General features: G+C 34.0%; 1 protein-coding gene across 1 annotated transcript; it reads left to right on the forward strand.

Annotated features, from left to right (window-relative positions):
* The first annotated feature begins 6,037 nt into the window (after window positions 1-6,037).
* Window positions 6,038-26,412, forward strand: LOC138307129 (uncharacterized). The gene is given in 7 exon segments (XM_069247759.1): window positions 6,038-7,405; window positions 15,420-15,519; window positions 19,064-19,114; window positions 19,892-20,071; window positions 21,119-21,319; window positions 21,982-22,134; window positions 22,571-26,412. Coding segments are annotated over 7 exon segments (2,397 nt in total). The 3' UTR covers window positions 22,915-26,412.
* The last annotated feature ends 690 nt before the right edge of the window (window positions 26,413-27,102 follow it).

A 27,102-nucleotide genomic window follows, 5' to 3' on the forward strand; every position in this document is an offset into this window, starting at 1 on the left:
AGTTGCTATGTACGTCATGCCACATAATCGAAAAATGAATTATATATTATGTAAGTATCGGTTAGCTTGTAATAATAATAATAGTACTAAACTTAATTTATTGAGGATGGATTTACATGTTAAGCCAAAGGCTTATCTACCACATGGTCCTTCTGTTAGTAGAATACAATATCATTTGTTAGTTAAAACAGCGGACAAATTAAGCAAATTTATAAACAATCACAAAAGAATATCACAGAAAAGATACTTAAATTATCACAGGATCCATAAATTCCATGCATAGTTATAATTAATACGTCATTAAAAAAGCATATGCCTTGTATACATATATGCTAATATTGACATAATTACATGCTAATACAGCCTAATCTAAAATAAGTATGCATAATATTATAAGGAATTCAAATAAGAAACTCAGATAGGAAAATGATTAGATATCACAATACAAATACAATACTGGTCTATGATAGTGATACACAGTACTGGACAAGATTTCGTTTAAAAGTTGGATAGCTTTGAATTTTCTTCATGTCATTTAGTAAACGATTCCAATCATTGATGCTGTTAACAAGAAATTGCTTTGAATAAAATACAGTTCTGTGTTTAGGCACTATAAGATTATTTTGACATGAGAATCTGGTATTTCTATTATGATTCCCTTGTACAAGAGACACATTATTCCTGATAGGTATTTAGGTACATTCTGGTAAAAACATTTATGTAACATACAAAGTCTGTTTAATTTATCCATTTCAGGCAGACAAACATATCATGATATGATGTATTATAAGGTACACCTAAAATAAGCCTAGCCGCTTGCTTCTGGGCCTTGAGAAGCTTGCCCATCAGATTTAAGTTACATCCTGACCATACTGTACTACAATGTGGAAACACACATGAATTAAAAATTTTCAAATTTGCCTTCCATGGGTAAATATGGACAGATACGTCGTAAGCATAATCTTTGTCTTACTTTAGATAAAATAGCTGTGACATGATTTACCCATGTAAGCCCATCATCTATGTGAACACCAAGTAATTTCTCATTACACACTTGTTCCAATGGTTTAACACACAAATATAAATCAAGGTTTCCACAATTTCTTCGTTGCTTTTGTTTAGAGCAAATGTACATGCACTTATTTTTTTTTATATTTTTTTTTTTTACATTTAACAACATTTTATTTTCTGTCCACCAAACACTAACATTATCTAAGTCTGATTGCAGAACTTCACGTGTGCTATCTGGTGTCTTACCAATAGCAGATAGAGTAGAATCATCTAGGGACCTAAATGATATCTGAATGACTTATATAAGCGAACTAACGCAAATCATGTGGATGATATAATTCTATAAAAGTGGTAGTTTCTGCTCCTGCTTAGCGCTCAGCATACAGGGAGTGGGACGACTGGTTCGCCCGTTGTCAGTATAATGTGACCGGGTGGGGTGTGTTGCTTGGTGTCTTCGGCGGCATGCTTCAGTGATATAGCACTATAAAAAGGGCAACAGTTCCACTATACAAGAAGACACAACATGAATATACCGCAGTCTCCCAAAACACGCACCTCGCACAACATACACGCAACACACCGCATACATGGGAGGCCGTCCTTACATGACCATAGCTGTTAATAGGACGTTAATTAATCAAACAAACTAACGCAAATCATGTGGATGATATAATTCATCATAGCTATTTTATGAAAATCAAAAGGTATACCTATAATTTGATATATGCTTGATAATATTTGCAGTGCTTCAACAATGCACAATGTACCTTGGAAATTACAATTAAAAGTTTTATCAGTTGTGCATGTAAGGCAGTTGACATAAGATAAGCAGAGCATAAATTACCTGTAAATGTTTAAACGTTCGAATCAGCAACACTATCGGGAAAAGGGAAAATTAATATATCGTAGGCATATTAGTTGAACGTACTGGATCATTACATATTGAACATGCATGAATGATCTCTGTTTAGTTGAGCAATAACTGTTGACTGCAACCATGCGTGACGTGACCACAGCTGATCGTCAATGTTTCAGTGGCCATATATAGCCTTTTTCAAGGATTAGCTAGCACGCATCTGACATGGCGTTGAAGCAAGTTTTGGTCCTTTCATTGTGTCTTCGTAATATCAACTTAGGTAAGTACACTTCATGGCTTTTATTGTTTTTACATTGCTAAGAAGAAAATGGTACGAGATTTAACAATGTATCACTTATTTCTCAGCGATGATAAGAATTTCCAAATTTCATTTCATGTTTGTTAAAGATACTTCGAAAAATACGAATTAAGATTGAAATGTCATCCTCTCTCTCTCTCTCTCCCTCTCCCTCTCTCTCTCTCTCTCTCTCTCTCTCTCTCTCTCTCTCTCTCTCTCTCTCTCTCTCTCTCTCTCTCTCTCTCTCTCTCTCTCTCTTCTAGTTCAAAGACCTGACTATTCTATGTTGGGATTTCAGGGATGAATCAATTAACATAGCCTGCTTTATCGGGGTATTCTATAGGTTTTGCGCACTGTTTTTTTGTAAGCTGACTAAAGCTGTTTACACCTTCTAATGCTCAGTGAAAACAGAAATGCCAATCGCCTGTTAGAATTTAAATAATTTATTTATTGATACTCATGTTGAATTTTCATTTCTCACGACCACGATATTTTCTGGGGGAGTGAAATAAAATATTACGAAGCTCGCGTTAGTTCATGGCTACTGGTGTACGATTCACGTGATACTTATTATATTATAGATATTAAAACTTTTTATATGCGTTCCCTCGTCGACGAGTATAAAAATAAAATTAGCGAACCAAATACTTATTGTTTTGTTGACATAAAAGTACGTGTATGGACGGGTTAAGCTCAATCCTGCAAACTTATTCATTTCTGCCTTTTCATGCCTAAATATGACTACTTGTGACTTTTTATTATCGTGATTTTATTAGAATGATATAGTTCTTCTGTATTATGCCTTGATACTTTTTGCGCCGTTTGATGTTTGGTATTTCTACTTACGTGTGAAAACTATAGGGGCCGCGGTGGCCGAGTGATTTAGATGTCTCGACATATGAGTTCCTCCACCCCAGGATCGCGATTTCGAATCCCACGTGGTACCATTTTCAGGTACTTACTTCTAGACGGCGGTTTTTCTCCAGGTACTCCGCCTTTCCTTTACCAACAAACATGGCACATCCCTGTATGTTAATAGGACGTTAAAGTAACTAAACCCAAACCTGTTAAAGTTATATGTGCCGTAACTTTTGACATGTGATTTACATGTGATTTCTTTCTTCTTTAATTAATTGAAAACCATGAATTAAGGTGAATTAAGCTGTGAAAATTATTCAAATGGTTTTCAGATGCCTTATAAACACTAGTTACAATATAAAAATTATGTACTGTAAAATTGTTGTTTTTTATGCCTGATGTATGTTTTAATTGAAACATATGCAGAAATCACTTTACAATTACTGATAATACTGTAAAAATGTGTAATGATATGGCTGACCACAATCATGGTCCAACCGTATCTACTCCTTTCACTGCACTGTAGATGCAAATATGAATATTGGTTATATTGCCGAAGTTCATTTTCAGCCCTTATTTGTGCACAAAAAGTTAGAACCTATGCATTGAAAGAACTGTAATTCTCAAAATGTTGGTAACTTTTGTTGATAAGTAGCATATCAAAAGCTGATATTGATTTATGAGTATGAAAAATACGGCACATATAACTTAAAATACGCGAAATGTACATGTAAAACGACTTGGCTTACATTATCATATCGCTTTGGACGAATTTGAAGTGGATTCGGTAACATTTCGTAGAATGTAGTGAAATGGAAGGAAACATGACTATTTTTTTGATAATTCACTTAATTAAAGATGCTCCACCGCCGACAGAGCATAAATGATATTCATCATTTTAACAATAATTGGTGTTAATGGTGTATATATGTTTATTTAACACAAAAAAATAATAAAAAAAATAATTTATTTGCCTTTGGTGCATGCGCAGTCTGTACATCATTCCATATAGGATATAGTGCCACGGAATTTTTTCGGGATGCAATTAATTATTTTTCATATTTTTAACTTGAAGTAAAATTAGAAGCTCAAACTTTTCAATGGTGGTAATGGTGTAAAGTAAGTAACTTTTGTAACTGAAGAAAAATACTGAATCGTCTGCTCCGGTTTTTGATAGTGAAAAACTACCATTTGTCAGCGGAGGAGCATCTTTAAGTTCCCTTTCCTCAAACTTTCTCCTAAATCCGGTTATTTTGTATTGTTTTATATTGTGTTACCTCCTAGTATGAATGTTTAAAGGGGAGCGTCCACAATTCATATAAACATGCCAAATTTTCTGTTTTGGGTCTATTTCATTTATATTTCATATACCACATTGCAATTATCTCCTCTTCTGATCTCATAATATTAATCGGCCGCTGTTTGATGAAACACACTATAATGTTAATCTTGTAGCCCTACCCGTTATAGTAGATATAGTAGTGACACAGCTACAAAATGCATGGCAGCCACGCAATGATAATGTGTATTCGATTGAGTGGGTAACCTTCCAGAGATAATGATCTGTTTATTAACACACTATATTTGTTTAAAAAGTAGTCTAGTCCTATCATGCAAATTACAGAAGTAATTGTTTTTTTAATTCAATGTACAAAATACGAAAATAAAAATCATAAAATATTTTAAGAATAAGTAACCCTATTGTAAGTATCCTAATTGTAAGTATACACAGTGTAAGTATCCCTATTGTAAGTATTGTAAGTAATCCTATTGTAAGTATCCCTATTGTGAGTATCCCTATTGTAAGTGTAAATATCCCAATGGTAAGTATCCCTATTGTAAGTAATCCTATTGTAAGTAATCCTATTGTAAGTATCCCTATTGTAAGTAATCCTATTGTAAGTATCCCTATTGTAAGTATCCCTATTGTAAGTAATCCCTATTGTAAGTAATCCTATTGTAAGTAATCCTATTGTAAGTAATCCTATTGTAAGTAATCCTATTGTAAGTAATCCTATTGTAAGTATCCCTATTGTAAGTATCCCTATTGTAAGTATCCCTATTGTAAGTAATCCAAGTGTAAGTATCCCTATTAACGATCTCTTCATCAAGCGAACCGCTTACATATACCGAAAACGGATAAACCAATTCTCTCACTCCCTACGCAGGAGCAAGAACTTTTATATCCCTCAAATAGACTATATGTATGGTGTGTCTCGCCTGTGGGACAGAATCCAGAGCCTTTCTCAGGGAGGCGAACGCACAAATACTTGTCTTCAACTGGTTTAAGAGAAATTCGTTTAGTTGGTAAACATAATCGCTTAGGTCAGGCTTATTGTGCAGTGATGATTCTGGTCAAAACTTTAAAAACACGTTGATTCTTACATGTGCATCTTGCGCAGAATAAAGACTTTGATGATCTCTAACTGAAATAAACAGCCATTCATAAAAGTGAGAGCAGAAAATGCAGTGGCCACACAAGAATTAGAAACTGAAACCTCAATTTTAAGCACCCAGAAACTAATTTAGGTACTACTTGATTGTAGTAAAGTAAAAGAGATTACAAAAAGAAGAAAACAATCTGACTCTTTGCATTTAATCATCTCATTCATTCACTATCATTCTATTTTCACACCGTCTTGCGTATTGCAGTCAAACACCACACGAATAGTGAAAGAAAATGGAGGAAGGTTAGATAAAGAACAAACTTACAGAATCCTTTTCATATATCTATAAGTTCAACTCTTTCGTGTTATCACACTCCCTTTCATTAATATCATACAATTACTCATCCTATGCATTTAATATCTTATGAATATGGTGATAATGTTAAATTTTGTTCCTATTTAAAATCCATATTCCAGGTAGTATTTTCCAAACTTGCTGAAGTTTTGCTTTCATTTCATTACAGTGTATTTTAAAGTTTCATTATTTTATTGTCTTTTACTCATTATTTTCATTATATGGTCACCATCATCTACCCTGTCTAATCCTGCTACACTAGCGTATCAGATATGATCTTATTTAAAATAACTTATGTGTTGCTTTTCTGCGTTTTGTTTTAAGGGTTTTGCGCTAATGACAATGGTGGAAATGAATATTTTGTCGCTTACACAGAGAATGAGAAAAAAGATTACTCAGCGGAACAAAGGGCTGCGGTACTACCTCTCGAGATGTTTATACTACCAGCTGGAAATGAACCGGTCTCGGTCAACGTCACAGCTCCTTTATTTTCATCATTCCACTTGTCGAAACAAGAAATTGTCAACAATGAAGACTCCATGAAACTGGAAATAGATATATCATTACAGCTTGTAGGGAGTGGGCAGTCATCGCAAGGAATTCATGTCGAGACAAGTGGGGAAATTGTTCTGGTGCTCATTAATAGACAAAAGTACACGAGTGATGGGTATTTAGCTTTCCCATTGCACAGTCTAGGTACTGAATACTATGCAGTAACAGAGTTCCCCGATGACCACTGTCAGTTTGCGATTGTGGCAACGGAGGATGGAACGGTTGTTGATGTTGAACTTTCAAACAACGCAGATGCTGAACCTTTAGATTTTGGAAAAAGTACATATCAACCTGGTTCACATTTTCAGATCTTCTTAGACAAGTACGGAACAGCACAGATTCAAAGTCCTGGAGATTTGACTGGATCACACATCACCTCAAACAAACCAATAACATTTCTGAGCGGAAATCGAAGAACAATTGTGAACAGTGGTACGAGTAGTGATCACTTGGTCGAACAGCTTTTCTCTGTGGATAAATGGGGGAAAAATTTTAATGTTGCCCCTATTCCACAAAGAACGGTTGGAGATTATTTCAAAATTGTATCTTCTGTAGATGCCACATCGGTCGAAGTCAAGTGCCTAAAAGACTCAGATAGTTACGACACAACTGTGTCTCTTGCAACTGCTGGGGACTTTGAATTACTTCATATTCTCCCAGGGCGATACTGTTCATTCATTTCAAATCACGCTATCATGGTGGTGCAGTTTGTCTTAAGTCAGTCTAGCAATTCCGACAAACACGATCCCTCAATGATTATGGTGACCCCGCGGGAGCAATACTTGGCAGGATATATTTTTACAACACCTCGCCTTGCCACTGGAAGCTACGAGAATTTCTTGATGCTTGTTGTACCATCAAGTCAAAAGACTGGACTACGCCTTGACGGAAATCCGCTCCCAAGTAGTACTGTCTTTCAAGATATACCAGGCACTACCATGGCAGGGTGTTATATAACTATTACTGACGGGTACCACCATATTGGCCACGTATCGCCCATTGTTGCATTCTATGGAGTACTATATGGTCGAGCACAGTACGAAAGCTATGGAATAGCAGTGGGACTTCGACTTGGTCCAGCCAACCTGGTAAGTATGGGTATACATGTATTTAAGTTAGCCTGTAAGAATTTAATATGAGCATGAACACTAATGAAAACGTTTCGTTATCACAAGGAGACACGATAGTCTATCAAATACACCCATTCCCCTCTCGCAACCTAACGCATCTACGGAATGGGGTCGTTAAATGATCTTTAAACTCGTAGTTCCATGTTTGATCAATTGTTGCGTATTTGACGGAAGGGCGATAGGTTTCAAGTTTTCAAGTTTCAAGTTTTTATACATAATTTAATATAATCAAACTTCACATATACATGTAATATACAAGATGACGGAGGACAGTCCCATACACATAAATATTTAAAGAATCAATTAAGGTGTAGGTTCGTTACAAATTTCTTCATCAAAGGCACTGCGTAATTCTTTAATGAATACATAATGGACACGTTGAACATACAATTGCAAAAAAAATTCATTTAATACACATTACCTAGTCCAAACATAACGAAAATCCAAATTACAAAGTTCACGTTTAATATTATAAACCCAATTAACTTTGCAATTAGGTTTTCTGACATCCAACTCACTAAGCCTCGTAACATGGTTTTAAAACACAGTTACTAGAATTTAAAATTTTAACGAATATCTCATTATAGATATTTTACGTTGTACATACAACGAAATCCCGGTTTCAAAGTACACAATGGAAGTGTTGACAGTTCGCTTAATGTTTAAAAGCTCTTTAAGAAAAAAAGAAGGATTTTTTTTTCAATTTGATACATTATATGTCCCCAAACTTCTCTTCCGTAATTCAATCAAATAATGACATTTTTGTCTCAGTATTAAGGGCGAAATCTTTCATTTTCTTTTTAAAATCATAATATGCTTTCCTTCCTTGTGATGCCAATATATCTTGTGTCATAGTAAATTTCCCATGATAGTTAAAAATCAGCCTAAGATAACAAAACTTATCAACAATTTCTATAGATTTACCTTTACACGTCCAATTTTCAGAAAGCGAAACTGTTTTCCTTTTCCTAAATACAAAAGTTTTAGTTTTATCTGTATTAACATTCAAATTCTATTTCTCTGTGTAAGTCTGTAAACAATTTAGCATACACTGGAGATCGGTGGCATCTTCCGAGAATAAAACTGTATCGTCCGCATACATGTGCATGAAGAGGTTTATCAACTGTAATGAATAACTTTGACAATAAGAATTTGAAGAAATAACTTTCCGTATAATTAACAAATAATGAAAAAAGTATCGGAGATAACGATTCCCCTTGTAATAAACCGACATGTATATCGAACATAGCAGATCATTAACCAGTCAATTTCACACATGAGCGAACATTATCATAAATTGATTTAATTACATTAAAGATGCTCCACCGCCGATAGAGCATAAATGATATTCATCATTTGAACAATAATTTGTGTTTAATCATGTATATATATACCTCATTAACACAAAAAATAACATAAAATAATTGATTTCGACGTTTGTGCATGCGCAAACATTACTTCATTCCATATATAATTCAGTGCCTTGTAATTTTTTCGGGATGCAATTAATTATTTTTCATGTATTTATCTTTAAGTAAAATTAGAAGCTCAAACTTTTCAATGGTGGTAAGTAAGTAACTTTTGTAACTCAAGAAAAATACTTAATCGTCTGCTCCTGTTTTTGATAGTGAAAATCTTTAGCAGTCTACCTCTGACACCACTACTTCAACGTTTATACCATAAATTGTGGTGCGTTACACTATCAAAAGCCTTACCATTAAGGATAAAATCACAATTAAGTTTCTTATATTGTTCTATATAATTAATAATTAAACTTGTGTAACGCAAAAATAGCGTCCCTGGTACCAAAACCAGGTAAAAAAACCGAACTGAGCATCAGATATAATATTTTCATACATTTATAGGAAGTAGCTTACATACATCGTCACCAAAAATAATCATTAGAGTCGAGAGCCTGAATTAAATCTTCGTAAATAAGCCATGCGACAAAAAAACCAAAACAAACAAACAAACAAAAAACCACGACATTAAGTCGACACAAAAATTACTTGCTTTGAGGTAACCTGCTAGTACGACGGTATTCATAAGTAACAGGATTACAGTAAACGATATTGTCATTATGTCAGTTTTAACACAGTTTGCTGTTTAATTTTTTTTATTTATTCATTTTTTTTTCTTTTTTGTATTTTGCAAAATGGCTTAATAGTGTCCTATGTACATCACAATTACACAAGCGTTCAATTAAATGCGAATTAAGTGGATATTATCGCATGTACATGTACTTTAACAGTTGCTTATTTTCCTTCTATTTGTTTATAATTAATAACTTAACGCTTAACAACGGAATTATCAGAGAGACAAAAGAAGTATATCATAATTGTTGTTTTGACATAGATCATATAATAAATGTAAAGTTTTTATGATAAACTTAAAGCGGTTATCGAAGCTTTACCTTAAGTGGAGTTTGCTACGCTTTTTGAAAAAAATGCATTTAGTCATTAGCTTTTGTTGATAAAACAGAAATTGCCATGATACACTGTTCTCTGCTTCTTGCTCATCTTAGAAATCTTTTTTTAGTAAGTGTGGGAAATTATTGCATTTTGGAATTTGGTTTCTTTATTTCAGTTCGAAAATGTTCTTAAAATTTGTAGGTTGCTGATTGTATATAAATAGCAGCATCTCTTTGCCTTGCCGATGATCATCTCAAATATGTCAGGGGTTACTATCACTGTTGCGACATCCACTCCTAGATTATGTCATAATAATATGGAAGTCACATGTATTTAGAGACATCCTTGGAAATTACAGAAGAAGGAAACATAATCCTGTCTCGTGTTATATACACTTTATCGCACACAGAGCCTTCTGTTTCGGCATAACATGGTCCCATGGTGGGTATAACGACAGTGGTAGTAGTCCCTGGAGTATCAAGGATGTCAAACGCGTGGTTTATGTTTTAATACAAATTTGTTTTACAATATATTTCTTTTTCAATTTCAACGGATAATCATACCATAAATCAAAGAACTTATTTGTAATCAATTAAAAAAGTACAAATTATTAAAGTCATGTGCCGTTATTGTGATGCTTACTAATCTAGAAGATTTTTTTAAAATAAATGTATGTTTTATTCACCACCAAAAATTATCAAGATTTTTACAATCACAATACTTACAATGCATAGGTTTTAATTTTAGAAACAAATAAAAGAGCTGAAAATGATTTTAGGCAGGTCTGCCAAACATTACTATATTAACATATACAGTGCATTGAGATGAAAAGATACGGTCAGACCATGAGGCTAAGTTGCGATCTACAATTCCATTTCATATTTTACAGTAATATTAGTAATTATACAGCGGTTTCTGTAGATATTACTCCATCTAAACGGTAAACACACATAATGTGTAACCACCAAGAGATTTGCAGTATATAAATTTTGTGTTTAACTGATGCTTTATTCATCATACCTGATGGTTTTTAATGGATTATTTTGAAAAATAGCCTGTCAAAATTTTCGCGCAGTTATGTCATATAAATTTAATGCTCCACCGCTCTGAACGTTGTCGATTTCTGCAATAGGGTTTTGTGGTAGTATCCATTACTTATTCAGTGCCAATGTATTTGTATTCAGCAGCACATGACTGACAACATGTTGGTTTGGAATGGCATTTCAAATATTTAATTTGAAATACCTGTGGAGGCGTTAAAGGATCTCTACCGTACAGGGACTATGATTGTCTTAGGTTATTAATATTAACTTTTATTATCATCATTACTGCGATATATACTTTGGGGGTTTTATTAATCATATTTTATTGGAAAGCAAATGAAATGCAACTAGATATCTATATATTAGAATTGTTTAAAGAGGTCAATGCAATAACAAAGCAGGGTAATATATGGACGTGCCAGGTTTAGAAGAAACCCTGAATGTGACCTGACTCTATTATAATAAAAATGATTTTGAAGAAAAGCAAATGCACCGACATTATATCACTAGCCCTCAACGAGGTCGAAGTAAACATTAAGAAGTTGTTAGGCATTGATTATCGTTATTTTGGGGTTTTCATCTCACAGCACCGTAATTGGCCTAAACACGACACTTTCAGAAACACAATTAGATTGCAAAGGATTAATGTCAATTTGGGCTCTCTGGCGGCCATTGCCGATAAACATTTTTTACAGATACTCAGTTTAGGACATCATGATATATCATACGATTAACGTCAGGTTGGAGTCATTTTGTTAAGTGTCATTTATTCAAGAATAATGGATATGAAGTATATGGATATTCTACCCGAAGGTCACAACATATTGTAAAACCCGATGCGTTTTATTGCAATTGTATAACAATGATTTTTCGCCATTATGAAATAAATCTAAAAACAAAAACAAAAATGCAAATGCAAGCCAGTTCTTCATACATAATAATTGCATGATATTTTCAACGCAAATCACGTATCAATTATCTATTAAAGTAAATCTAGTCTTGTTTCTGAAAAAAACCATGTTAAAATTCTACCTTGAAAATAGTGATTCTGTTGACGCTTTGACGTCACGAGGCTTTAATGCATAGATAGCCATGCATTAAAGCCTCAGGCTACATGAGTGTAATTGCCCGAGACCAGCCAGTATTACACGAGTAGGTCTGAGAGAAAAAACATTATGTCCTAACCCCCGTGTATCTGTAAACAAACGATAATGCTTATGCCACCAAAGGCCACAAATTGACACTCCTCCTTTATCTTTTACACCAACGAGACATGTATGTATAACTGATGTGACTCGTAATCAGCAAACATGACTGTTAATACATCATGGATGGTACACTCTTCAACCTGACGTTTTGGGGTCACTATGGGTGTCACTTCGGGTGTTACGTTGTATATAGTACGGGGTTATTCTTATCTTAGTAATATATTTTACTATATAAAGGCAACATCTCCACTATAAAAGAAGACACAGCACGATTATATTACAGTCTCCCAAAACACGCACCTCGCACTAAATCATACCGCGGTCTCCATAAACACTCACCTCGCAGTACATAAACGCTACACAACGCATACATGGGAGGCCGTCATTACATGACCCTGACCTTTAATAGGACGTTGATTGATCAAACAAACACAATTGATTAGGAGAGCATCGCTGATTATCAAAGGTCATTAATGGGTAGAAATCAACGTGTGCTGCATACTCGATAAGCCAGGGGTTGTTATCACTGCCATCATATCCACCATTGTTAGCAAAACAGTGTGCGACAACAGTTAAGAATAGTTTGGTCCTGTAATGAACATATAAATAGAATTACAATACACTAATGCCGTCTCTGTAGATCGGTGGGTAGATAGTGTTTCTTTTCAGAAATGTCTTCGGTTTCATAATTACATTGTCCAGGAGTGGATATATCGATATAAAAAGTAGCGTATCTTTCCGAAATCTGATAATTAAATAGCTCGAGGTTGCTAAACATGCTTCACTGTATTCAGTACAAATAAGCTACGTATATAAACTAAAATATGTGCAAATAGATTAGTGACGTAGCAACATGAATTGCTTCGTCATCGTTCTTCACTAGAGCGTTAAACTTCACTTGTTGAAAACTTTCACATACATGTGCAACACTGGGATTTCTCTGACAATGTCTAATTCACATATGTAATATTGGGAGTTCTCTGACAATGTCTAATTCACATATGTAATATTGGGAGTTCTCTAACCATATATTTTTTCACATATAAAACCTTGTGAAGGACTTCTCTGACAATGTCAATTTCACATATGTAACATTGGGAGATCTTTGGCAATGTCTATTTCACATAAGTAACATTGGGAGTTCTCTGACAATGTCTATATCACATATGTAACATTGGGAGTTCTCTGACAATGACTTTTTCACACGTGTAACATTTGGAATTCTCTAACAATGTCTATCTCACATGCGTGCTATTTGGAATTCTCTGGCAATGTCTATTTCACATGTGTAACGCTGGGAGTTCTCCGATAATGTCAATTTCACATATGTAACATTGGGAGATCTCTGACAATGTCTATTTGACATATGTAATACTGGGAGTTCTCTGACAATGTCTATTTCACATATGTAACATTGAGAAATATCTGACCATGTCTATTACACATGTGTAACATTGGGATATCTCTGACCATGTGTTTTCTATTGTTTGTGTAACATTTGGAGTTCTCTGACAATGTCTATTTCACATATGTAACATTGGGAGTTCTTTGACAATGTCTATTTCACATATGTAACTTTGGGAGTTCTCTGACAATGTCTATTTCACATGTGTAACATTGGGAGTTCTCTGGCAATGTCTATTTCACAAGTGTAACATTGGGAGTTCTCTGACAATGTGTATTCTACATGTGTAACATTGGGAGTTCTCTGAACATGTAAAATATATTACATATTTGTTTATGTAACATTGGGAGTTCTCTGACAATGTATTTTCTATTGTTTGTGTAACATTAGGACTTCTCTGATCGTGTTTTTGCTATTATTTGTTTAACATTGGGAGTTCTCTGAACATGTGAAAATATATTACATATTTGTTTATGTAACATTGGGAGTTCTCTGACAATGTATTTTCTAATTTATGTAACATTAGGACTTCTCTGATCGTGTTTTTGCTATTCTTTGTTTTACATTAGTAGTTCTCTGACCATGTTTCGTAATGGTTTGTGTAACATTGGGCGTTATCTGACCATATTAATTTCTCATATTTAAAATAGGGAGATCTCTGTCAATGTGTATTTCACATATGTAACATTGGAAGATCTCTGTCAATGTGTATTTCACATATGTAACATTGGAAACTCCCTGACAATGTCTATTCAACATGTGTAACATTGGGATATCTCTGACCATGTATTTTCTATTGTTTGTGTAACATTGGGAGTTCTCTGACAGTGTCTATTTCACATATGTAACATTGGGATTTCTTTGACAAAGTCTATGTCACATATGTGACATTGGAAGTTCTCTGACAATGTCTATTTCACAAGTGTAACATAGTGAGTTCTCTGACAATGTCTATTTCACAAGTGTAACACTATGAGTTCTCTGACAATGTCTATTTCACATGTATAACATTTGGAGTTCTCTGAAAATGTCAGTTTCACACATGTTACATTGAGAGTTCTATGACAATGTCTATTTCACATATGTAACATTGGCACTTCTCTGCCAATGTCTATTTCACATATGTAACAGTAGAAGTTCTCTGACAATCTCTATTTCGCATGTGTAACATTGGGAGTTCTCTGACAATGTCTATTTCACACATGTAACATTGAGAGTTCTTTGACAATGTCTATTTCACATATGTGACATTGGAAGTTCTCTGACAATGTCTATTTCACAAGTGTAACATTGTGAGTTCTCTGACAATGTCAATTTCACACATGTAACATTGAGAGTTCTTTGACAATGTCTATTTCACATATGTGACATTAGGAATTATCTGGCAATGTCTATTTCACATATGTAATTTTGGGAGTTCTCTGACAATGTGTATTTCACAAGTGTAACATTGGAAATTCTCTGACAATGTATATTCCACATATGTAACATTAGAAATTCTCTGACAATGTCTACTTCACATGTGTAGCATTGGGGATCTCTAAACATGTAAAAATGTATTACATATTTGTTTATGTAACATTGGGAGTTCTCTTACAATGTCTTTTTCATATATGTAACATTGGGAGTTCTCTGACAATGTCTATTTCTCATATGTAACATTGGGAGTTCTCTGACAATGTCTATTCCACATGTGTAACATTGGGAGTTCCCTGAACATGTAAAAATGTATTACATATTTGATTTTTTTTATTGTATTTTCTATTGTTTGTGTAAAATTGGGAGTTCTCTGACCATGTTTTTGCTACTGTTTGTTTAACATTGGGAGTTCTCTGACCATGTTGTTGCTATTGTTTTTTTAATATTAGGAGTTCTCTGACCATGTTTATTTCCCTTTTTGAACAGCCCTGTACTCCCACGGTCAGTGTGGATTCTGACGGAATAGATAATGACTGTGACGGCTATGTAGATGAGGAACTGTGTACATCTGATAACAACGGAGCAGGTGAGAAATACACAAAATATTGATCTATAGCACCAAGGTGAACAGTGAAATAACTTTTGATAGCCGAAGCTATATGTTTCTGGTGTTTTGGGGGTCCGGGGTCTCCCCCGGGAAATTTTTTGACAATTTAGAACGGTTGAGATGAGTTTTACGTTGCATTTTGTTGAATTTGCGAGCGCCATAGGCGCGAGATTTTGTTTTTTTTTTGTGTTTTTTTGTGGGGTACGGAGGTCTCCTCCTGAGAAAAAATATTACGATTTTGTATTTTGACGATTTTAAAGCATTCTTAACACGGCAATTTTTCGATTTAAATTTACCTGCATTTAGAAATGATTATTGTGAGTGTCGTCATATCATTATGCAACCCAGCTCGATCTGAACATACCGGATCCACACCATCGGCACATTGTTGTGTAACTTGCCAAGATATATAAAGAAATTCAACTTTTATTATTTTTTGAAATAGTATAATCACTTAATGGTTATTATTAAAGGTTTTAACATTACGCGCTTGAACATTTTAGGAAAAGCGCCGCGCAGCGGAAAATTTTCAAAAATGAAGTATAAAAATGTGCAGGAGGACCCATTTTTTCTTTCAAATGTGCAATTTTAGAAAATTTCACTCAGCGAAAATGGGGGGGGGGGGGCAAAAAGAAATGTTTGCCCCCCATTCTGCGGAACGGAGGGGGGGGGGGGGGGGGGGCCCCCCTGCCCCCCCCCCCCCCCCCCCCCCCCCCCCAATTTTCAAAAATGAAGTATAAAAATGCTTCTTACGCCCCTGTAGTAGTATATTGATTTATCGAATAATTGAACTTGCGAAAATGACACATAAATAAAATATTAAATAGACACGAATAAATCAACATGGTGAGGGGACGTTAACAACTATTTTATTTAGATGATGTTATAAGACATTAATTGGAATTTCAAAAAAATAGCGTTGTTAAATTGTTGTATTCAAATGCATATATGGCCCTCGTGATAGTGTGATATGAATGCTATTCTCAAGCCCTTGGGAAATATAATAACTGAGGGTGAATAAACCTTCATATGACTTTGTCACTGGAGCCATGAATTGTTTATAATACCGAAAACATAAAACTGCCAAACTGAATCAGGAATTCAAAGCCTGATGTTAGTGTTGACATTACAATTGTCACTGACACTTGGATTAAAAGAGCAAACACCATGTGGGCCTAGAACATTTCTCTGTGTATTACGTGTTAAAACAGTACGGTTGACATTTACCTCACTGTCCTTAATTTTATCCTCAACATCCACAGCAACTACTTCAAGTTAAAATGGATTTTTATTAAAAAAAATGCTGCCAAATCTTTGAAATCTTCATCATTCAAGTCCAATATGCCATGAATTTGCTGGTTGCTTTATGTTAGTACAATAGGTTTCAGGTTTTTGTTTGTTAGGTTAGGGAATTAGTACATTTGAAAACGTGTCAGATATTTCCGTTTTCTTTCTTTCACTGACATTATGAGAGTAAGAAATCAATATATATATATATTTTTATTTTGGAAACCCGATTTCTTCATGATATGACGGCCGTCGATACTTCCATTGTCTAGAATGATGATGGATGGTGCTCTGATTGAATGGTTTTTGTAATTTTGCAACAAATTACCAATTTTGGAAATTTCCGACATCATATGAGATAGAGTTTTTTCCCATTGGTGATTCATAATACCAAGGGTGATCAACCGGTTCGAACGAATCTTTTGGTCTTTGCTAGAGGTCATTTCGCATTGGGTGTAAGTTGGTCAGTAACTTCATGAACGATTTGACAGGACAAACTTCACTGCCTAAAATTGAATAAGGATCGATAGTAATTCTAACTAAGCCTTACATTATAGCAAATAAGCTATCCACTAGTTTACATTTAAACAAGACATGAAACAACTCAAGCGATCGTGAACTATTCATTTATAACGATTCCATTTGAAGAAGGAAGAGAAGGTCCCTGAGGGTTATGGATGATTTAGTATTTTTTTTAAATGAAATATATAGAAAATATACAATTTCGAAAAACTTACCTTAAATTTCATACAGTCGACTCTCTGTTACGGTGTTTTCTTCCCCGAAACCTCTTTGATTCTTGTCTAGTTTGTCAAACTTTAAATTGACATATTTGCTCCCATTGGTTTCAGTGCCACTGGCGAATGTTTCGTTTGTCATTGACCTCTGGTTTTCTCTGCCTCGTCTACATAAAACCAGCATTATTTCAAACCACACCTTCTTTCGACGGCCACATGTTTTATCGGTACAAAACACTTTGTTGTCACATATCCAGGTTTCTCAAATCTTCCTTTGAAATTGGAGGGTGATGATAAAGTTTTCCTAACCCTTCACGTTTTAACTCTGTAGAAACATCTGCAAAAAATACAGAACTTATTTTCTGAATTCCGCATCTTTTACAATATCTTTGTTTATATTATCTTGAATGTGTCGGTTGAGACCGTAACCCATAGTTTGCTGATTTCTTCAGTTTTGCGTGAACCACCGTAGAACTGTTGCAGTGCTTCATCTAGCTCATCCTGATTCAATGAATCGAAATCTGTATTTTTTAATGATTCCTTTAGATATTCTCTAAAACAATTGACAGCCGCACTAGTTGGCAGCTTGGTAATCTTTGCATCCTTTGCCTCGAGAATATTTTTAATCTTGGCTCCTTCAACAACCCTAAAGCGTCTGAGTTTGTCGCGATCGTCTGCCATTTTTAAACAAACCGGAAGGGAGACAACTCTGCGTATAATAATAGTATCTTTTGGTTTAGTCCCAATGTACTCGTATATAAAAAATGTCATCGACAGCATATATTTTTCGTGAGAAGTTATAATTGTTGTCTATTTGCAACTCTACCGGTCAAACTAATCTCATATCTATGAATCCAGACCTGTATATTTAGTTAAATATGTTACACTCATTTCTATTGGTTGGATCTTTGAGGTCATTTTTTAATAGGCCGGGAGGATTGTACGGCGAGTATCATGACTTTATACATACATGTGTAGATTTTTTCGCGTGAAATTTTTAAAGCGGCACAGTCATTGGCAAGACTTAACTAATTGACATATCTTATCAGTGTGCCACATTTGAATTTGTTTTATTGTTAATTAGTACTTTATTAAATTATTCAAATTAAATTATAATCATTATTCTCAATATCATTTGAGTTTATGAAGTTATAGTCAAAAGACTAACGGACATTCTTTTTCGCGTCTATGAAGAATGTCCCTCTGTTTTTGTCTACGACTTCATCAATCCAAAATATATCGAGAATAATGCATTAATGATTCATTAATAAAAGTTGAAGTTTTATTAAGATCTTCGAATAAAATCTGCTGTATGTCTTGGAAAAATAAGAACAAACATCATTACCAACGATTTTTTAAGCATAGTTGACAACGAGTAAGGCTTTCAATGGGCTTGCTGCCAGTTTAAAGAGCGAATTACGATTTAGTATCAAAAAATCAAATAAATATTTTTTTTTATTTCATGACAAATATTATTTTGGTTTCTGTTTCGTTTCCAGATGACGATGGCGATGGAGTTTCCGATGAGGACTGTGCTGCTCCGTTTCCTGGTATGATAATCCGCACATTCTTCGTAAACAACGATTTCTGAGAAAAGTATTAGAATTCATGATATAATGTTGGTATGAAAATTTTCAAAACCCACGCCATTACGATTAAGAGATACCAGGTGAACAGGATCAACTAATTATCTTTTTTGGTATGATGCATTCAATTGATGAAAGAAGACATGTATTCAGGGAACGCTTTTAGTATATGATATATTCCATGTTCGCATGAAAAACTTTTAAAACATGTACGTCATTAGAAGCAGTCGTAAATTGCTGAGACAAGTTCTTTACAGTTGAAGTTGTTGCTCCTGCTCTGTTTCTGATGATGATCTATAGAATGTGGGACGTTCGCTTATTGATGACGTTATGTAAGCATATGTATTGTCCTGCGTATGCCTTAATAATTGCATTTTGCTTGTAACGAGCATTTTCATTAGCTTAAATCAACCCATAAAAGAAATTAGTAAACTGAATTATAACAATAATTTGAATATATTTGGCGGTTTATGATATGAGATCGCTGAGTGCTTTTTTTTTTTTTTTTTTTTTTGTATCTACAAAACATAAAACAATCTATTCAGTTTCATCCTTGAAAATTGTCTCAAACAACGACATGTGCAGCACACAATCAGTTCGAATTCATGATTATATAAGTTTGTTGGGAGAATAACATCCTGAACTAATGAACTGAATTAATCTTAAAATTACGAATAACAATTTTCGAAAATTAATAGCAGCGAATTTTTCAATAAAGTTTCTTTTTTTCTATTGTACTAGTTGATGGGGTTTGGACCACGTGGAGTGACTGGGGTGATTGCAGTATAACATGCGGTACCAGCGTTGATGTTGGAACTAGGTCAAGGCTTAGGAAATGTACGGGACCTTTCTATGGGGGCCAGCCGTGTACTGGGATTAGTATAGAAACTAGTTCATGTACATCACAGACGCCATGTCCAGGTAAAATTTCAGTTTGTCAAAAATATCAAAGGTGCACTACATTCCTGAGTTTATCTATAACAATTATGATATTAAAACATATGAATTTATGTCTAAAGTTAGATTATAACATCATATAAATACGATTTCCGATGTAAATCTAATTTTTCAATGAAGAAATATTTTGCTTTTTTTGTCGATTAGAGTAGTGATAGTCAACTACTGTACGGTAATTAGGACCGCGGCGGGAAACATAATACGACGCGCATTATAAAAATAATTTAAATGTGTAAAATTGTCTACCAGAGATAGTAAGTGTACTTAGCCAATGGTTTGCTAACTTTTGGAAATCTGAAAAGTTATCGAACTCATTTTTTACTTTAAAATTCGAGTTTCATCATATTACAATGAGACACGTATGGTTACAAGAGCCGCATGAATGCATATTTGTGAAACATGAGGTCGTCTTTAAATGAATATTGCTTCTGATAATGTATTACTCTCAAAAGAATTTGTCTGTTAAAAGATGGTTTCCGTGCATTAAGTTTCATCATCTATAAACAAAAATATGATTACATCAATTTGGTCCTCGGTCTTTTAAATATATATTTTACGCTTATGTCATATTTATGTAGTAAATTAGACATAACATTGAGCTCTCATGAACACATCTTCGATACCCCAGGGGCTCCGATCACTTACGATCTCTACATCCCTGGACTATATCATAGCAAATGTGGAGGCAACAAAACAGGTAATTTAGTCATTTAATACACACATCAAACGATCCCTATAACGGTACACTGACAATCTCTTTGAAGTTGGGCGTCGCTCTCTCTGCAGTCTTCAAATGAAGCTTAAGCTGGCCATTGATTGGCTCAGAATTTTGCTGTAAGCTGCCTTTAGTGTTACTATAAGATTGCAAAAGAGTATAGGAATCGTAAGGGATCAGAACCCCTGTAGTATCGAGGATGTAATACATTGGAACCCTACTTTGAAAAGCCAAATGTTCCGTCAGTTAATTCGTCATTTGGTTTCATCTCTTTCCGGTTTTTCGTATATTAACAGTCGACGGGGATTGGACTACATGGATTGCTTGGAATGCCTGTTCTATGACTTGCAATCCATATAAAGGTTCTCATCTCGTAGTTCATGGGACTCAAACGAGATCTCGGACTTGTACTAATCCAACTCCTCAACATGGTGGAAGCAGTTGCGACGGCGATTCTCAGGAATCTACCAGTTGTCAACAAGATACTTCATGCCCTGGTATACAAATATATTATATTTTAACATGTATTGTGCATGTTTTGGTATCGTTTTGAATAGACTATGTTTGTCAACTTTTTCGGCAAGTACTATTTTTTCAAAGAAATTTTGTCTCAATTAACTTAATGTGCAAGTGAAAATTTTAGCGATGGCAATACATCTAACTACTTTATATACAAATAATAACGTGACCATGTGATATAACTCAAAGCTGTCTTCATTTATCTTTCATATATACTGTAAAGCGATATATATTATTTGTTGAATTTGAAACTTTTAAGCCGGTATTTACCTGGATTATCTCATTGGTCCTGTGCTCAAGTTATTAATCACAAAATACGAAACATTGAAACAAAATGTAGAGCAAAGTTCATGAATATTCCTCAATTTTAAAGACTTCCTTTACTTAAGCTCTACGTAGGAAAGAATTACAGAAGTAAAAGAAAAAAGTTAATAAACCATCCATAAAATCTGAAATGGTTTCCATGGAGAATTTTAGGGATACTTTTTAAGGAAAGTTCATAAAACTGGCCATGCTATGTAAAAATCATCTTGAACTTCTTGATTTGATGCCGTAGTAACAATGACTTGCACTATGGTCTTAACGTTTTAGAAACCTATACCAGAGTAAAATGCTTAGGAATATTTCATGTTTTGTTTAGATACGGATGGAAAGTGGGGGTCATGGCAGGAATGGTCCGAATGCAGTCGCTTCCGTTTCCGGTCATGTGACAACCCTGCTCCATCATCAACCGGGCTCTACTGCATTGGTCTGGGAAATGAGTCTAGTTCATGCGACGTGACCACTGAATCAGGTAAATGAAAAAAAGAACATCTAATAAGTAGTTTGTGATGTTCGGACGGTTAAACGAAATTCAAAATCAAGTTAGTATGACTGATTACTATTATATGTGAAAAGGGCGTATATAGGCTTTGAATGCTGCGCGATAAAAATGAATCTTTTGAGTTCATACAATATTTTTGAAAAAGGCTATAATATCACAATGCTAAATTGTGAGTTACATTATGATCTCATGAATGGTATTTTTATTTTGTCATTGTCTGATGAAACTATATATTTTGATCTTTATCAAATGATAAAGTTTAGCCCATCAAATGCATGTTATAAGCAAAATTGATTTTTTTTAATATTTCTTTGTAATTTTAACCTTTATTCCGAAACAACGACTTTACAACTTATTTTTGAGATAAATGTTCACCTTTTAGTATGATTCAATTTTGTTGATGTAGCCCAAGCGGTCAACAATGCTGCAGTTCTTCAGAATCCCACTACACAACCGTCATGTGTTTGTCCTGAAACAACAACTACTCCTCCTCCTACCACGCCTTCTCCGAAAGAATTAGCTGTCATCATGGAGAACCTAAACAACGAACTGCGGCGGAACAGGAAGGACCTTTCAAAGTATAGACGTTCACTGGGAAGTGCTACTGACGACAGACAGAGCAGTGTTCTGATTGGTTCGGTTATAGGGTTTATCATCCTCTCTATCCTCGCAGCTTTCCTTTTCATGGACTTGGAGAAGGTCTATCGGCTCATTCGCGAAAGTAAAGACGAAGAAAAGGGAATAAACTAATTAATGTTACATGTTACAATGTGGTAAGTGACATTGTAACCAAACCAATGTTATTCTTGATTATAACTAATGTTGTTCTATACAGTACTCCGTCTTTGCATATAACAGAGTTAGCTCCCTTGCTGGTAGGTATCGATTTTTACGTCATTATTTTGTGAGCGCAATTCGCGTCGCTTTCTACGAAATGAATGACGTTACGCTCGCAAACACAAGACGTCACTATCAATACCTACCTGCAAGGGCAGATAACTCTAATATGCAAATAATGAATTGATCACGGCTATTAAGAACCGATATGGACCAATGGAATTGCTTCATTATTATACACAGATTGTGAACACCTCATAACAACTACAAATTGCCGTTGAATGAAACTTATTATGGTATAACCATGAATTCGTTGCCAGTTTGTGTTTTTCTGAATATGAACATAGATTTATTTTAAAATTTTATTAAGGACGTTCCGAACAGTGATCGAATGCGCCGTTCGTTCGGACCTCCACGGGTCAATGAGTACATTCGGAACTGCACATGAAAACTCTTTTGTGACTAAGATTATGAAGAATAGCGATATATATTATCCGTCTAACGATATCTTACCTTTTAACGTTAAAATCAGGATAGCATAGTCGATAAACGGCGTTTTTGTCAATATTGTACTTAGTTCGGTTTGCCGAAAGCTTGATACCGGGTGAAAATCAAAGTTTGAACAGTAGGTGTAGGACCTAGTTTCGACAAACTAGAAAAATAATATTGTCAGATCTTTGAATTTGGCTAGGCTATAACATGATGCTACATGTATCTTTTGAAAAGCAAATTATTATAATCTCTCCATCGCCCCACCCATGCTCTTCGTTCAATTTGTACAAGCTAGTATATTTGAATATTGCGTATGTATATGTCTACTTGTATCATGTTTAGCTAATAGGATCTTCAATAAGCACTAACACGTTCGGGAAACAAGACTTTATCTACTGTTTACATGTACATGTACGATAAGACATAGTCCTAACTACTGTAATTAGAAGATGCATGTATTTCCTGTTTTGAGAAAATGCATGGAAGTACTCGGATTCAGTTGATCAAATACTATCTTACGAAAAAGCACACGTAAGCTAGTGTCAACACCAGTATTATATCTGTGTTATAGAAACTAAACACTACATGTAGACATAGACTAATTATTTACCTGTCTACAGCTGAACGTAGATCGAAGATTCAGAATAAGAATTTTTTTCTTAGGCGTACTGTACACTTGCCGTACAAGTTATATTGAGGATCCAAAAATCTGTTTTAGTTTACTTGGTATAATGAATATATATCTACAAGTATTAGATATGTAGATATCTACTCAAAAAAACATACAAAAACATACAGTTGTGTTTGAAGACATCGATTTTATCGACATTATTGTGATCAAGTTGAAGTTATTAACTTCGATCGTCGTCACGTAGACGCTTTTCATAGCTACAATTTTGGCGCCAAATTCAAATTTATGCATGCATATCTGCCACAAACTACTATTGAAGCTAAGATATCTTGACGATGGAAAGATAGATTTAGATAAAATATTTTTTTCGCTGAAACAATATAAAATCATGAATTGTCTAAAGGGTAATTGAAGTGGAATCTTTTACACGAAATTTTCCATATTCATTTTCAGATATTATATCCAGGCAAAATAATGGCTAATTTATGCCATTTCTTAGCTTTGTATAGCATCATATCGGTGGCATCTTGATATAAAATTAACAGGTATAATAATTAATATTATCAGACTATTACACTTTATGATGTTAAATATATAAGATGTTATTTATAAAAAATATTACCGCTCGATTTTGGTCTGATAATATAATTGTGAAAAAGTCAATTGTTAGGGGTAGGGGTATAGAAAGGCTAATTACTCAAAAATTTCGCGGTCACTGTTTTTTTTTATATATATATATTCTTTCATCATACCCAAACAACTGTTTAATTATGTGGAAAAAATTAAAGAAAATTAAACGACGCGATTTTTTGGAATTAGGCATTTAAGTTGAAATTCAAATGCAAAAATTGGCCCTTTTAGGCCTCATTTACACGCATTCGCGTGTGTAATGGCTTAATCATTTAAATTTACACGCATTCGCGTAAAAATACACAATGAATGTATTTTTAAGAGTGGAAACGACATTGAGGTCATTGATGCCCATATAAACTTACATAATAAAGATAAAAAAATGTTGTTGTTTGTAATATTCTTGTCAATTACCAAGCTTTGAAAATGTGTGTGTAAAATTTTATTTTGAGGAAAACAGACAGTAAAGTAGGGTTATTTAGAGTGAAATATTTCAAAAATCGCTCTGTCAAATGTCATATAAAAGCCTTAATAACCAGTTTATCAACCAATCTTTCAGTGAGCAAATTTTAAAGAAAATTAAACGAGGGGAAATTTATTAGGCCTGACTGTATCGAACCACCTTAAATGTGTTAGTGTGAACGATAGTAAAGACTAATGTATAACGCCATTGTAAAGACTAATGTATAACGTCATTGTAAAGACTAATGTATAACGCCATTGTAAAGACTAATGTATAACGTCATTGTAAAGACTAATGTATAACGCCATTGTAAAGACTAATGTATAACGTCATTGTAAAGACTAATGTATAACGTCATTGTAAAGACTAATGTATAACGTCATTGTAAAGACTAATGTATAACGTCATTGTAAAGACTAATGTATAACGTCATTGTAAAGACTAATGTATAACGTCATTGTAAAGACTAATGTATAACGTCATTTGATGTAAGACAGTGTCCCTATTGCAGTTCTAATAGGTATAAATCAAATAATCCTGTGTGCAGTAGAAGTTCGTTGTATTGCATATGCTTGTAAAGCATATCCAGATCTACATGGGAAAATATTGCGTCGACGAGGTCTACACAATATTCATACATTTTATCAAAATTAATTATGCAACCTTTACCTTATCTGTTTTTTACGATATTTGTAGCTCATTTCTGTACAGAACCGTTAAAGACTTAATGATTGTTTTTAAATTACATGCATACTTTATTTTACATTGTTTTCATATTATACCTTACATATCATTTAATGTTTTACTGTAACATGCATTTTAATATGCATTAGCATTACGATTAAAACTGTCTATAAAGGCCATCTAAGGAACATAGATGGATATGGTCTTAAAAACACGGTGATCGTTATAAACAAGTTTCAATGTGTTTAATATGCTCTTTTGAACTCTAGAATAATGGTCTTATCACGCAGGTTGGTCGTTATACAGAGGTGGTCGCTAAGACAGGTTTTACTATATGTCGATTTTTCCAGATTTCAGATGCCAAGGGCGACAACTCTAATGTAATTGATGTTATTAGGTTGCACACTACCAATATAATTCGCTACTCTAAATCATCAACACTGTATACTATCACAATAGTGATTAAAATATTTAGAATAATAGTATAATAGCACGTCACTTTGTCAACAATATAATGTCTGTGATATAGTCATTTTGTAAATAAAATTCATTAAATAAAATGTACATCAATATCAGCTATTTATTTTAACATGATTTATATATATATATGTTTGATTATTAATCTTTTTTTTAAAGGTGAATCTGTTAGCATTCAACAAGATTGGATACCAATTGCATTCACTGAATAAATGTACTATACTAATGTTATAAACAAACATGTTTGTTTTAAACAAATTGCTTTCTATTTGAATTACTTATAATACATATTGAAACTATAATACAAGATTTTGTATATGTCAACTTTATGTATTTTACATTGAATGCTATTTAGTTATATTTTTTATGTAAATCGCTTCCGATGGTCAGGAAGTAAGTACGCGAGGGGTCTTAGTGTTGAAGAAAACCGGAGTACCCGGACAAAACCCACGTGCTCGAAAAGATGACCCCGACTTTTTCACGTCTGCGACACGAATGGAGTTCCAGCTTAACTATATATCAATGATGTGTAAAAGATAATGATTTTTTGTTTTCGGAATAGAAAAAAAGTTTATTCAGACTGTATTTGTGTATAGTAGTTTTTCACTTTGCTATATTAGCATATATGTATATTACACACCAAAATGCTTTCAAATTTATATCAGTAATACCGGTGAGAAATACGTGTATTCATTATTTAACTCTTCCTTTAAGTTATTTAACT

Source organism: Argopecten irradians, chromosome 14 (assembly GCF_041381155.1).
Source record: "Argopecten irradians isolate NY chromosome 14, Ai_NY, whole genome shotgun sequence".
Lineage (NCBI taxonomy): Eukaryota > Metazoa > Mollusca > Bivalvia > Pectinida > Pectinidae > Argopecten > Argopecten irradians.